Source organism: Daucus carota, chromosome 4 (genome assembly GCF_001625215.2).
Source record: "Daucus carota subsp. sativus chromosome 4, DH1 v3.0, whole genome shotgun sequence".
Taxonomy (NCBI): domain Eukaryota; kingdom Viridiplantae; phylum Streptophyta; class Magnoliopsida; order Apiales; family Apiaceae; genus Daucus; species Daucus carota.
This window is the reverse complement of record NC_030384.2, coordinates 44,381,951-44,396,815: the sequence shown is the minus strand read 5'-3', so window position 1 is coordinate 44,396,815 and position 14,865 is coordinate 44,381,951. Positions and strand designations below refer to the sequence as shown.

At 33.6% G+C, this 14,865-nt stretch overlaps 1 protein-coding gene and 1 long non-coding RNA gene across 2 annotated transcripts; one reads left to right on the top strand and one right to left on the bottom strand.

The window, feature by feature from the left end:
- The first annotated feature begins 642 nt into the window (after positions 1–642).
- LOC135152090 (uncharacterized) lies at positions 643–4,501 on the top strand. The gene is made up of 2 exons (XR_010291270.1): positions 643–1,146; positions 1,680–4,501. It is a non-coding gene; the product is annotated as an uncharacterized LOC135152090 (long non-coding RNA).
- Positions 3,448–5,031, bottom strand: LOC108218940 (remorin 4.1). The gene is made up of 2 exons (XM_017392125.2): positions 4,132–5,031; positions 3,448–3,834 (listed from the first exon to the last, which is right to left on the bottom strand). The coding sequence occupies exons 1-2, from the start codon at positions 4,762–4,764 to the stop codon at positions 3,643–3,645; spliced, it is 825 nt and encodes a 274-aa protein (XP_017247614.1). The 5' UTR covers positions 4,765–5,031; the 3' UTR covers positions 3,448–3,642.
- Between the last annotated feature and the right edge of the window lie 9,834 nt (positions 5,032–14,865).

Below are 14,865 nucleotides of genomic sequence, written 5' to 3'. Positions count from 1 at the left end.
GTTTTTTGACGGTTGGAAAAAAAAATACTTAGAGGGGTGTATTGGATTGAGATTTTAAAGCATTTTTTTGCATTCATGAAATCCGAGGGTATTCAATTGGGATTGTTTGAAATCCATAAAAATCTTGAGGTATTCAATTGGGATTTTAAATTATACTACAAAATCTGGTGGTATTCAATTGGGATTTTAAATTATGCTTTAAAATCCCATGGTATTCAATTGGGATTGTTTTAAATCCATTAAAATCTGATGGTGTTCAAATGCTGATAGATTTTTTTGCATTTCATAAAATGGTGGATTTTGTGGCATTCTTCAGTGTATTTTAAGTTTTTTAAAATCCCACCAAAATCAATGGGATTTTGAAGTATTCTGCTTAAATCCTATCAACTCTACGACATTTTGTCAAGAATCCGCACAAAATCAAAATCATATACAATCCATTAAAATCCATAGACTAAAAACAATCCATTAAAATCCCAATCGAATACACCTCTGTTACTAAAATCTTAAAAGATTAAAGTAAGACGTTAATAGATCTCATGTTGTATTATATTTTAACATTCACGTAGCTTGAAAATCCCATTCTTTTGTACCATTTCAATTAGGTTTCTAATTCTGTATTACAAGTCTATGATACATGTATTTTTACACGGTTGGTACATATTTGCCACTGATGAAAATTAGTACCAAATTAGTAAATTATATTTAATTTATAATTCTTTTAACTTAAAGCTCCGATTTTTTTTTTTCTAATAAAGCTCCGATATTTAAAGCATCAAGGCGACAAATTGTTAAGAAACATATTTTTTTTTGCAGAACTGATCCAGTATCAGTGTCACGAATTAGGAATCACGATCCATACCCGCAGTGCAAGTACTTGAAAATATCGAGGCTTTCAGTTTCAAGTGATTGCATATATTGGACCCTGTTTTCAGCACTAAGCCCAGATTGCATGATTTTTTTTGTTCATGATCATGAGATTATACAATTCATCTGGGCTTTGTGGCCCATATAACTATGACTACACTTATCATTGGACTCGGTGAATTTAAGCTTGTTTTAGAGGCTTTATTATTATTTATTTTTTTAATTTTTTTAGGCTTTTTATGTCTCTGTTAACTTGGATCGACTCTTTCATTGAGATTGGTAAGTTGATCATACTTTATTGTTGACAAACATTGTAAAGTTGTTTTGGAATTGATCAATGAGAATGAGATAACAGCGTGATGCATGCAGATCAAGTGTTTGACTTGACGATTCATCTAGTACTATTACTGACATGTTTATAACATGAATAATTCGACTAGTGAGTACTGAGTAGATACAAGGATGTTAAATTGTTCATCTAGATGTCATGTCTTGGTATATTTTTTTTAAGCTATGCCCAAATTTAATTACATCAAGATTCAAGAGATTGCAATATCCAAGTTCTTTTTCAGTTTATAAACTACAGTACTATTCATCTTCAGTTAGAGAAGCTAGCAAGATATGATATGGGATTTTACTCACTCTATGCTAATGTTGTACATGTATCTGTGTGGTTTGTGTAATTGACTAGTTATATTCATTTATATGAATTTGTTATGGGTCCGGGGTCCAGTCCCTTGCAATTGCTTTCTACAGTGATATATTCGTGGTATTTTATCGTTGAAAGACAAAATATTTTTATGTGAATGCAGGGGTCACGTCACCTATCCGCGCTTGAGACACACATTCTAGGGTTTCCATCTTCCGCTATAAAAGAGCGTGGAAAGCTTGTTGCCCTTCAAACACACATCCTAGGGTTTCCATCTCTCCGCTATAAAAAGGCGCGGAAAGCTTGTTGCCGCAAATCTATTGTCGATTTCCGCCAGGGACCATCTCCCATTTGTTACGACTAAAATCAAGCCTAAATTGACAGATACCGCAGTAGCATTCCTGTTAAGTTTGCTGTGGAAGGCTTCAGAGCAAGGAAACTTAAATCGTCAATGGTATCTCATTGTGACTCCATTAGTTGCTCCTAATATTTAACTAGTTCTTGTCTGCAAGGTTAAAGCCTCAAATCTGCATTAACAATTTCTGATAGAATGATATTTTGAATCTTGGATAGGCACCACGCAGCATGTAACATATTCCCCCATGCATAACTTGATGACTTTTAGGCTCTGTTTCAATCATGGATTTCAGCCTGCTTGATGTTAATAGTCATCATAGTTATAATTTATTAAATTCATTTTTGTACTGATATCTCTTTCTCATTATAATTACCCGGACTTGAATCTCATGATCCCAACAGCACTCAGATACATTTCCATAACCAGAAAAAAGAATCTGAATGTTTTTATCTTAACAAGCTCAAGCTCAAGCTCCACAGACCCTCTTCTGGCTTTCAATCGATAAGCAAATCCGCAATATTATTACTTGTGTTCTTTTTTATTCAGCTCTCGTTATGCTTCTTAATTAAGTCACGTTGTCTTTATTTATTAGTGCAGATAATCTTCGTGCGGGAAGTTGCTTGGAGTACATCAGAAAATCTTGCAAGGTATAGGTCTGTTTCCTACTACGAGCTTGTGAAAAGATTTTCTTAGTCATGACACAATGAAAGTATGTATCATATCTTGTGATTTTTCTAGCATGACACAAACCAAGTTAGTTTACCTTCACTTCTTGAATACTTAAACTTGTTAATCTTGATTATGTTGAGGCCCTTGTCAGGACCTACTTTAATGGCATATCATTCTATCCTTTAAGAAAATAGAAAAATCATGTTTTCCACTATGCAAAAGTGATAGAACTGAGAAGAGAAGTACTTGATGCAGCACTGCATCTAAATATATTATTATCATGGAAGTATGACTATAAGCACTATAATTAGTTCTGTAACTGTCAGTGTGGGGGTTTGAGAGAGACTTCTCTTTGTTTCTGATTAGGAAGGCAACGATAACTACTGTAATGATTATATACTAATTCAAAGGCCACGTACACTTACATTCATCATTATTGAAGTGGATGTGCCCAACCAATCTTGTTTCCGTATGAATGGCTTGAAAACTATGATTTCGTATGAACAGATTAGATGAGGTTCAGACATGGTGTTTGACAGACGTCACAGACCCTGAGATTGTATTTGTAGTTCCCCCTTGCTAAGGTATTTCAGGAACCATTATGTACTGAGAAACATGTCGTAGAAGTCTTATATGATGATTCACGGTGCAGCATCAATAAATTTGCTGAAACCATCCTCGGTCACAAGTCATAAACAGAGATCAGTTAACATAAATTCGTTGGCACTTAATGCACCGAGTATATTCCCAGAGGAAGAGGGAATGCAGATCCTTTATAAGGTCTGGCCCAGTCTACCAACAAAACTAAGCACTAAACACACTGAATGTTTACCAGAAAACATCTTAAAACTTAACTGAATTAGTAGCATAGTGTATCAGAAGTAACTTAGTAATGGAAAAAGTGTTTAAGAAATCATCACTCAGATAGGATATCTTAAAATTCTGAACACACCTCAAACAAATAGATGCATCACCCATTTTTTAGCATCTACATCACCTCTATGAACTGAAAGTACAGAAGTCTAACATTACATATGTATTATGCTTTTATATTATCCATTACAAATTCTTCTTAATAACTCTCTGGTAATCTTCTTAACTAGAAAAAAGATCGTTTGGATGGTGCTCGTCCCACAGCTTTCATCAGGTTTGCTATTTCGTAAACCTTGGCCACTTTTGTTCCTCTTCTCGCCTCTGCGGATGCTCTCCTTTCCTCTGCTTTTCTATGTGCTTTTGCTGTATCATTCTGCATCTTTTCCAGGGCTCTTGCTCTTTTCTCCTCTAGCTTTCTCTTCAGGAATAAATAGAGAATAGCATAAGCTTTAGGTTCTCAGAAAGATGATAATGAATACTCATAATACCAAAAAATCAATATATGAGACACTTGATTAATTTCATGGTTTGTACTGCAGATTCGAACAACAAAAAGACCAGTCTATTAGCTGAAGTGTTTGGCAATTCAAAACCTAAGACTGAAATTGATTGGCCGGAAAGCTTAGCTCCTCTAAAACACAAGAACACAAATTCAGCCAAAACAAACAATACAATCCGGGTAAAACTTATGAGCTAGGTTTCCAAAGACAAGTACCTCAATTTTCTTCATCCAAGAAGTGGATTTCTGAATCTGCTCATTCTCCCATCCATTAATAATCGCATCTTCGCGCTTAAACCTATTATTAATCTTGGCAATCTTAGCATTTTGCCATGCACTTATCTTGGTCTCCACCTCCTCTTTCTTCACCCTCTGTACCGACACTTCACTATGACTATTACTCATGGAAGAAGAAGCACCAGCAATAGCACTACCACTCCCACTCTGCCGCCTAGGAGACGCCATAGGATTAGTATCTGGCACAATAGCCAAAGGGTTCGTCTCATCCTCCTCCCCGATCATCCCCAAGTTATAATTTCCATTATTCCCACCACCATGATCACTCTCACTCCGGTTATTCTCCACAGCAGACCCTGCAAGAACCAGTGCATTAAACTCCCTACTGATAGTAGTAAAATTCTCACTCCCTTCATTGCTAGCCATGGACATCGACGACTGGTGGCTACTTGTTTCCCAAGCTTCCCTACGTCGAGGCAGAGGAGGAGGAGGACGCGGCGGGTTCAGAGCATGGATGTCTCTGATACTCATGATTTGCTCATCATCTTCATGCTCCTGGTCTGGCTGAGCAGTAGTGCTAGTACTAGTTGTAACTATCTGATCACTTGACATAATGATACTTTAGTTTTGTAAGTGCCTGTGGTGGAATAGTGTGATGAATGAAGATGACAACTGGGGATTAGAAAGACAAGGAGTAAAGGGATCAAGCATACTCGCAGTCCAGTATATATTAAATTTGCGTACTCATCTTCCCTTTCCAGAATCCACTAATGCGAATTAGTCTTGCATATTATAATAATAATTATTATGATAAAGTAAAGCAAAACTAGCCATACACATGCTCTAATATGTATCAATTATGTTATATTCAACCTTTCATTGATATTTCAACAGCATATTAAGAGCAATTTAACAAGAAAAGAGTGACGTGACATAAAAATATTAATATTAAGTTAATCTGAACTAATAACTTATTTTGAAAGGAAAAACAGCTATAAATTACTTCAAAACTATGCAAAATTGATTACAACTCCTTCAATAATTTTTGTCTTAACGCAAGAAGACAAGAAACTATTTAGTGGCAGCCTTAAGATAGACCGGGGATGAAACGTGACATTGATTAATTGAATGTTGATAGGTGGTAGTACTAGCAAATTGACGATTAAAAGTAAATTTGAAACCTCGCTTTTCAGTTTTAGCTTTTTAATTTGACAATTACAAGTTAATTGAATCATAGCCATTTAGTCTAACAGATAACGCAATGGATGAAGGATTGCATAGTACTCATTCCCTCTCTTAATACTTTTTCTGTTTGCTTCAACACGTTTGCCAACACACATTTTAAATTATTAATATTTTTAATTTTTCTTATTAATATTAAATATAAAAATTTCATTATATTAAAATACTCATAAATACGAATCTAACAAAATCACTCATAAATTAATAATCTATCTCACGTGTTATGAACAGTACCCGACATCTGACGTGGGAAAAGAATAGAGAAACAAAGGAGTCACGGATTAACGATACAGAGTACAAGGTAATTGTTTCTGTAGATTTTTTATACCGATTTGTGTCGGCCGTAAGAATGTTGACTTTGGAGCCCACATAAGTAGGTACTGTAACTTAACCAATTACACATTACTAACGTGTCTTGTGATCGGAACTAAAGACACGTAAATGGTACTACGTGGCACATATCCACTAGAGTAGGTCATAGTCAGCACGAAAATGACACGTGTGCGGTCACACTTGTGATAATGTATTTAAGTATTTTCCAGATGCCCACGTCTACTGTGAAACCACCATCATATATTATAAATTACATATTTAGTATTAGCTTTGGATATTGACGGTACTTATATTTTATGTAGTTAATTTTTTGATTTCTTATGAGGTAAGATATGATGTATATTTTAACAATAAATCTAGGGAGTAGATAGTTAACGGGGTAACCTGAAGTTCACTGTACTCTCCCTGAAATAAGTTTACGAAATCTTAATTCATATAGGCTACACTATAAATCTATATACAAAATATTGCAACGGGTCTCAAAATTATTATTTCATATTATTATAGTCAACTCGATTACAAATACTTTTATTCACAGGTCATCACTAACCTTCCCTTTGACAATAACAAAGTACTTTAAATCTTAATTATGACCAACGAGATGGTGATTGTCAAGGTATCCTAAATCTTGAATTCAGTCCTCCAAAACTTGCTAATTCTCAAACTCAGTAGTACTCCCTCCGTCCCAATTTATAGGTCCAGTTTGGAAAAAAAATTTGTCTCAAAATACTTGTCCCTCTCTTCTTTCAATACAAATTTATCTACATATTAATTGTGATTTTTTTCAAACTCAACATTATTCTCATTTCTCAATGTACTAACTCCCTATATTTATTGTGATTTTTTTGAAACTCAACTATATTCTCACTTATCAATGCACTAATTAATGATACATGAGATAGGATTCTGTCTAACCAACTTTTTTCCTAATATGTGTGTTTATTCCAAAATGTACCTATAAATTGAGACGGAGTGAGTAGTAATAATCCAGAGAAGACGAAGCCATCTTCGCCCACAAAACATCTGGAAAAAGAGTTTAGGAAAACCATGTGCAAGGAACAACAGCAAGTCAGTAACGATAGAGCGAAAGCCATTTACAAGGAACAACAATTCATATCATTTCTATTTTCTAATAGAGGCGCCATAATGTAAAAATGTGGAAAAAATGCAGAGGTAACAAATGTGTGCAAGTGTATTACTCGATTAATAAATACAGCTCTGGTCTAGTCCCCTTGCAAGAGTCAGTTCAGAAAAACTTCGTCGATAACCTTTTGACAATCTCTGTCGGGTCCAAGGGGCATGCCATAGGTTGAATAATACATTATCCTTACAGAATCTCTTTTCAATATTTGTGATGGGACAATGATTGATAACTTAATATTGTATCATCGTAAGAGTGAGTTGTAAAATTTATATTTTTCTGTCTTATATTATCAACATCTCTCTAAAAAAACAGAAATTATTATCAACATCTAATTAACGTTATAAATTATGTGTTAATCATGTTAATTTACTGTAAAAGAATATAATTTATTAGTAAATAATAACTTATTTGATTTCATTGAATAAAATATAAGTTATTATTTGTGAATAAAATGAATGGATGACCGATGAGTGTCTCGATTTTTATATGTTAATGCTTGTGAATAAACTCAAAGTTGTTGTGTATAATTCAAAACGATTGTCCATATGCAATTAAATGATAAATTAAATTTTAGTTGTTTTAGTTTATTTGAAATAATATATCATTATTATTAATTTATTTAATTTTATTGTATAAAAGAGAAACTTTTTTTGTAAATATAACGTGCAGACCACGGTAATATTCTTTTATGTTATAATAAAAAAGTTTCAAATATCAGAATCCTCAAATATTGACGTTAAATCAAAAGGGAAGCATGGTTTTAAATTTTATATTGACATAAAAAGGAACCTGTATGGCGTATGCCTAATGCCTTTGATGGATATAGGGTGGGTGGCCCTGGTCTCGAAATCTCTCAAAGATTTTATGTGGTAATTTTCGTGTAAAATTCATAATTTAGATAGTCATTTCTCCCTAAATCTATGACTTAAGATATTTAACACAAGTCAATATATTTATATGATTATTTTAAATGATTACTAATGTTTCAAATATCATTCATTTTATTTATATTGATCATGTTTGAAAGGTGAGTTTTGAAAAGAAATTAGATATTTGGATCATATTGGATCTTTGACCAAGAGAATAGTCTAATTTTAATATTTGATAGTTACTACGTAGATTAAAATTTTAATTTTCAAAAAATTGGTGAAGATTTTTTTCTAATTATAGATTTGTTTTGTATGTATTTGAGATGCAAAAAGTTGAAGTAATCTATTATTTACGAAATATCTATAAAAAAACTATTTACGAAATATTTCTAAAAAAATTATTTACGAAATAGTTTCATACAAAATAGTTAATATAATTTACTAGTAAAAACTACTCATTTAATCTGCTAAAAGCAACTTCGATCATTAAAAATCTTTAACTAACAAATGAGTTGATAATTTCACGAGAATATCACACTTCAACCATACTCTTGTTTATGATTTTAGCTAAGTTGATGACTGTATGTAGCAATGTCATGTCATCAATAAACATAATAAAATAAAAGTTGCTCCCGCTATCCGACCCAATTATATACATGGATGTGGAGAGATCATGAAAATGTTGATAAAATGGTGGGAACCATTTGTATTTGATAACAAATTCATTTGAAATAGTTGAGGAAAATAATGAGTGTAATAATGTTTATATCATTATAAAACGAAGATCGTTATTATTTTTGGAATGTATAATAAAATAAATGGGACTTAAGGGAACAACTTTTATTCCAAACAAGGGCATTCATAGATTTTTTTTTAAAGTATATTTGTGATGTTTATTATTTAACTCGGAAGGCGTCATGCCCCGCACATTTGATCTTAAAATCTTTTTTTATTTAAAATTCTACCTCCGAGAGGGACTAATTGGTAATCATGCAGGTGTGACAGGGACTTGTACTCTAATAATATTGAATCTAAAGTATAGTAGTACTCTATGTTGTAGTGTGAAATCATGTGTCAATCAGTGCAAATACAAATATATTGGTTGAGATGGCAAATCATGAATGTGATAATAGGTGGATTGGAAAAGGTATTGGCATCTCAAACTTTACGAGAAAAAACATTATTCATGATAAAGATTGTTAGGTTCTCGATTAGTGGCAATATGATAATATAGTAGCAAGTAGCAACGCATATGCACATCCTTTCAAGGAGGCTAGAGCATTCCAATAATATCCTAATATAAGTTTTTAACTTTAAATTTGAAGAGAAAATAAAAATTACTCTAAAAATCATAGTGACTTTTTAAATCATTAAAAAATTCTTACCTCTAATCTCATGAAGAATTCTTAAAGAATGTTAACTAACATTATGTAATATAATGGTGGTGTTTGGCATGCAGATATAAGCCGACTTCTGGGCTTATAAGTTACTCCATCCGTCCCACCCATTTCTTTACACTTTCTTTTTTGGAGTGTCCCACCCAATTCTTTACATTTCAAAACTTACCAAAAATAGTCAATGGGTCCCACCACTTCTCAACTTTTCTTTCCTTTTCACACTACTTTTACTCCACTATCTTCTTTTTATACATTAAAAATCAATGGGTCCCACCACTTTACCCACTTTTTTCCCTCTTTTCCACTATTTTATACATATTTCTTAACCTCCGTGCCCAACCCATTCGATAAGAAATGGGTGGGACGGAGGGAGTATAAGCACTTATTTGTACCGTTTGTGTAAAAAGAAGAGAAGCACTTAAAAAAAATTAGGATTATTTGCCAAACAGTTTAATCACTTATAAGTCTTAACTTGTTTTTGACTTCTACTTCACTTTTTTATTTTAAACAAAAAGCACTTATTTTAAGCTCACCCAAACGGCCCCATTCTCTTTCACAGTTTCACTCATCATTTATTTTTTACTCTTATGAGTTATGATTGTACTCTATATTTAATAATAGAAAAATGAATATGAAAAGTATTGTTAGAGATGGACAACACACTAAATTATTAAACGTCAATGTTTTATAAAATATTTTATAACATATTTAAGAGCGAGTAAGAGTCTAGAGATGCTCTTAGGTATTAACATGTTTAAGTAAAAATAAGCCATACTCCGATTTGAATGTCCCTCCTCCCAATATTTATTTATTTGCAGGCAACCTCGAAATGACTGAGGGAAAGATGGATATTTAGTCTGAATTCACTTCAATGTAAAGGAATAAAATTTCATACTGCTGGGATGATTGGAGGTAATTTTCGATCGTTTCCTTTCGAATTAAAAATCCAACTCACGATATCGAACTAAAAATCTAACTCGCATACACCGAATAGAATGCTCATTCAAATTTTTACTCACTCAATCCAACACTTAAACCGTGCGTAATTAATAGGATTTTACTCTGCATAGATGAATTTGATACTCCTCTATCCTATCATGTTCTTTATGTTAGTTTTTTGCACGTATTTTGAGATTTTTATAAGATATATTTATATAATATTTTTTTAATATTTTTTTTCTTGAAAAAAAATTTGACGTTCATATATTTATTCAAAAAAATATAAACTAACAATACCTGCATGCAAACAGTGTAATCAGGCGGGGCGAATAGATTATATAATCTATCTATATAATCCTAATTTGTGAATACAAAGAAATTGGAAATTTACCTTTTTTGTCCTTGCTGTTTTTTTCTTTTACTACTCCAGAGGGTCTGATCTGTAATTTCCAATTTACTTTGGACTACCCACTTCGAAACGGGTTCCGACCCAGGAACATTTGCTGCTATTTTCTTCGGCGTTTGATGAAAAATCCGAAGAAAAACGGGCGACCCATCACTCCTTATGAAATTATGCTGCAGTTGCCACGACCCATAGTTTCAGGGGAGGTTTCCTCCATCTTTCACCAGTCTCCCAATATTCAAATTCGAATTCAGCATCATCTGCGGTTCATCAGAGTTCATTCATCGACGTGCAACGGATAAGGATGGCAGTATGCGTTTCTTCGCAGTAATCAATGGACAATCCACCATCCCCATCATCCAATTCTCCGAGATTGGCAAGTAGGTTAAACTGTAACTGTAACCGTAATTGCAGCAGCGGGGTGTTTGTAATTCACGACTGAATCACACTGCACTCCATGATATGTGAACCATGTTACTTCAGCGACATATGAGCGGAGATTCCAATGTATAGGTTATTGTTCTATTATCTCTAATCTGATTGGTGTTCATTAGTGCTTTCTTGCAAACAGTTTTTGACTAATGCATACAAGGTGTTTGATTTAGTTCTCTATGATTTTCAACAGGCAAGCAGTTTTCAAGGATTTTTATACTGATGATACTTATAATTCTGTATGACCCGGACTCTGGTGGATCATCCGAGGATCATTTCAAAATCTGCGGCACTTAAAGCTCTCCATGATTTCAACCACCTCTTTCTCAGTGATTTTCGAATTTCACTAACCCAGGCACATTCGTATCTTCCCCTGCATTGTTCTGATCATACTTCTTATGTTTATTTCATCGTGTCACACCTCTGTATGATACTTATACTTTTTATGTTTATCAACTCAAACCTCATGTATGATAATGCATCATTTTCTATCCATGACGTTTAAAATAAATTATAACTCTGTGTTTTTATTATACTGTATTTCTGAGTATTTCATTGTTAACTTCGATTTCAGGTTCCAATACTACACCTGGTACTTGGTCTCAAATCACTAATCGAAGTCATGGAGTCAGGAATTCAACTCAGACAGAAGGTATTCACTTTTATCCGGCTGAAACAATTGAGAAAAATACTGTCTCAGAGATTTATTATGTGAATTGGAATCCATAAATATTGTTATTACTTCTTCTGCTCAGGCACTACCGGTCTTGGTGGTGGTCAAGGATATCTGACACCATCATAGAGGCGGCTGCATGGCATTTATCTTTCTGGTAAGTATCTCAGTTAACCATCTACGAAAAGTTGATGTTTATATTCTTTACTTGGATTTGAAATTTTGTTAAAATTAGGCCCCAGCCCACATGTTTTAATTAAGATATCTTGGAAGGTTTTATTGGAGCATTGTTAGAACTATAGTTTCTGCATTTATTAAATTTTATTTACATATGATATTAATATATAAATTGGAAAAGACTGACCTCCACTTCTCTATAAATTGGAAAAGACTGACCTCCATTGCGGAACCTAATAAGCTGTAAAATATAACTCGGTCATATGATCAGTAGTTTAGCACAAGCTGATTCTGCGGACACCTCTGACTCCTCATATGATGCTCCAAACGTGGTATACATTATAAGATTTAAGGTTTTGTGGTTTTATGACATTAAATTTTGAGTTGTGATTTAAGGTTTTGTGGTTTTATGTAACTGATGTAATATGTACCGAGGAGCTACTTATGATGGAAACTATATGAAAATTTTAACTTTTTTTGCAGGTCAACTTGATTATACAAAAGTTTTATGTAGTAAACTTGCAATAATCATAGTGGTAACCAAAAGAAAAATAGATAGGCATAACTCAAAAATTTGTGACAGATATCAGGCAAAGAAAATCTATTTATTGTACTTACCCGAAAAAAGACTTGATGCCCATTCATCAACAATCGCCTGCAAATTAAACACCAATAACTTGATTGCTGTAATCAGAACTCTTAGTAATAAGTTGTAGGCTTTATGATAGAAATTAAGCATTTTACTCTTTTTTCGCTTCTTCAAGTACACATCGCAACATTACCTGCAGATCAATATTAATTTTTCCAATTCTTCTAATCAGTCCTGCAAGATAACGCAAGACCAATAGTCCAATATATCTACTGATATAGCAGCTTGAACTCCTGGCCTTTGCACTTTTACTACCACTAACTGGCCAGTAGACTGAAGCCTAGCTTGATAGACCTCAGGAAATTTGTTCTATGAGATATAACTGCATGTAAAAATATACCCTGATAAACACAAAGTAGGACCAAAAGAACATGACCAATTAAAATACCTGTCCTAAGGATGCTGCTGCAACAGAATCAGGCGAGATCTCAGAGAAGGGCACATTAATTGGCAATCCGAGCTATTTTTCAATTGTTGATTGTCTTTTGATCAATAATTCTCGGTGATTGTTTAAACTGGATACAAGACACAATTAACGGTGTGGTGCAATTGTTGATATTTTTTAGTTGCTTATTTTTTTAATATCTTTTCCAGCAATTATCATTGTGATTCTATTGTTGAATTTTCTTGATAATAAACTCAATATTTGAGAAGAAGTGGCAAAATGATCTCATTTTTTGAATCCTTTTGAGAGCTCCGACCTCTTAAATAAGCAAGTAGTCAGAGTTTAATTTTGGTCTAGCACAATTGCACTTCACGAATCTGTATATGATCATGTTTATTGTATTATTTATTCATTGTATTTTACAACATGTGCATCTGCTTTGACGATCTTATTTTGTATAGATTACAGGTTCCAAAAATCAAACTCCTATAATTTGTCTAGAGAGAGTTCTCCTACTCTAAATAAATATTATGCCTTCTTTCAGTTGCTCTGTATTTTCATCAAGTTTGGAAAATAAAATTGGCCCACGTGATACGGGGAGGTTAGTGCCTGAGATTGAAAAAAAGGCAGCATAAAGATCATGTCCTTATAATTTCTTTTTTTGTCCAAATACGTGCTCTACAATTCATTTTTAAGCAAAGTGAGAGACCTTCATGATAATCACGGTTCATATTTTCTTTTGGAATTTTATTTGATGAGGTCTAATATTCTGTTTATTTAGAGATTAATTTACTCTGGTTCTAAATTAGGTAGTCAAATAAAAAAAATAGATGCATAAATTTATGTCAATTTTAATATTTTTGAGGCATGCGCAATGATGTATTTTAATTTGATAAGTTCTTACATATTAAATAATTGTGCCCTCAGAGGCAGGTCATACAATTGCAACTTCTCTTGCATTCTCCGCCGCAACAATTAATCCCCAGCTTCTGTTTCCAGGTTTATTGCATGATGATGGTTCACAAAGGACGAATGCGTCTGATAAGGAGGCAGTGAAGAATGCTGACGTAGAAGATCTGGATGCGGAAGTTTCTGAGCAAAACATAGAATCTGAAGACGATGTAGAAGTTTCTGACCAAGATGTAGAATCTGTAGATCTTCTTGATTAGGAAGTTTTTTGACGCGGATTTAGAATCTGAAGAGGATGATGGTGATATAAAGCTAGGTGTATTCGGCAGTATATGACAGCGCTGGCCTACTTGATAAACTTGGGAATGTCAGTTGGCTAAAGAATGTTGAATGGATACACAAGCTTACTCTTGATTATAGCCAAGAGAAAGAGGTGGATGTGAATGATGACCTGAACTGAGAGTTATCCTTTTATAACCAAGCTTTTGACAGTACTAGAGAAGCTTTTATGAAATTGAAATCAATGAATACTTCTTTTTGAAGGCCTAAAGATTATTATGCTGAAATGATGAAAAGTGATCATCACACGAAAAAGGTTAGGGACGGCTTTTGGCAGAAAAAAGAAGGATCGAGGAAGCAGAGGAGAGAAGGAAGGCTAGAGAGAACAAAAAGATGTCAAAAGCAGTCCAGACTCAGAAACAAAAAAAAGAGGGCTAAGGAAAAGAAGAACGTACGAGATTGAATCTGTTAAAAAGTGGAGGAAGCAGAGGCAACAAAGTGGGTTCCCTAGGGATGGAAAAGATTTTGACATCGGCTTATCATTTGAGGATGGAAATATAATTGTAAGCTTAAATAGAAAAAAACCTGCGGTGCATCCTGGTGATCGTTTGGAGGCAAGACACGACAAAGTGCTGGAAGGGGTAAACCAGGAGCCATACAAAAAAATCATGGGTAGGGAGTTTAAAGAGTCAAAGTATGGATTTGGAGGCAAAAAGGCACGAAGAAGCAAAATACTGCTGAGACAACTAACTAATGATATGCGGTACTACATCAAAGGTTTATTTTCAAACTCTTCTAATCACCCATCATATGCTTGAATCTGTTGATGATATCATCTGTTTTTTGATTTTCTCGGACAGTTTCCAATGACATGAGTTTAGG

Bases quoted from the DNA above. Each gene is read 5' to 3' on its own strand.
- LOC108218940 (XM_017392125.2), bottom strand. From the start codon at position 4,764: ATGTCAAGTGATCAGATAGTTACAACTAGTACTAGCACTACTGCTCAG. The intron at 3,835-4,131 runs GTACTTGTCTTT...TTATTCCTGAAG, and splicing joins CTTGGATGAAGAAAATTGAG to AGAAAGCTAGAGGAGAAAAG.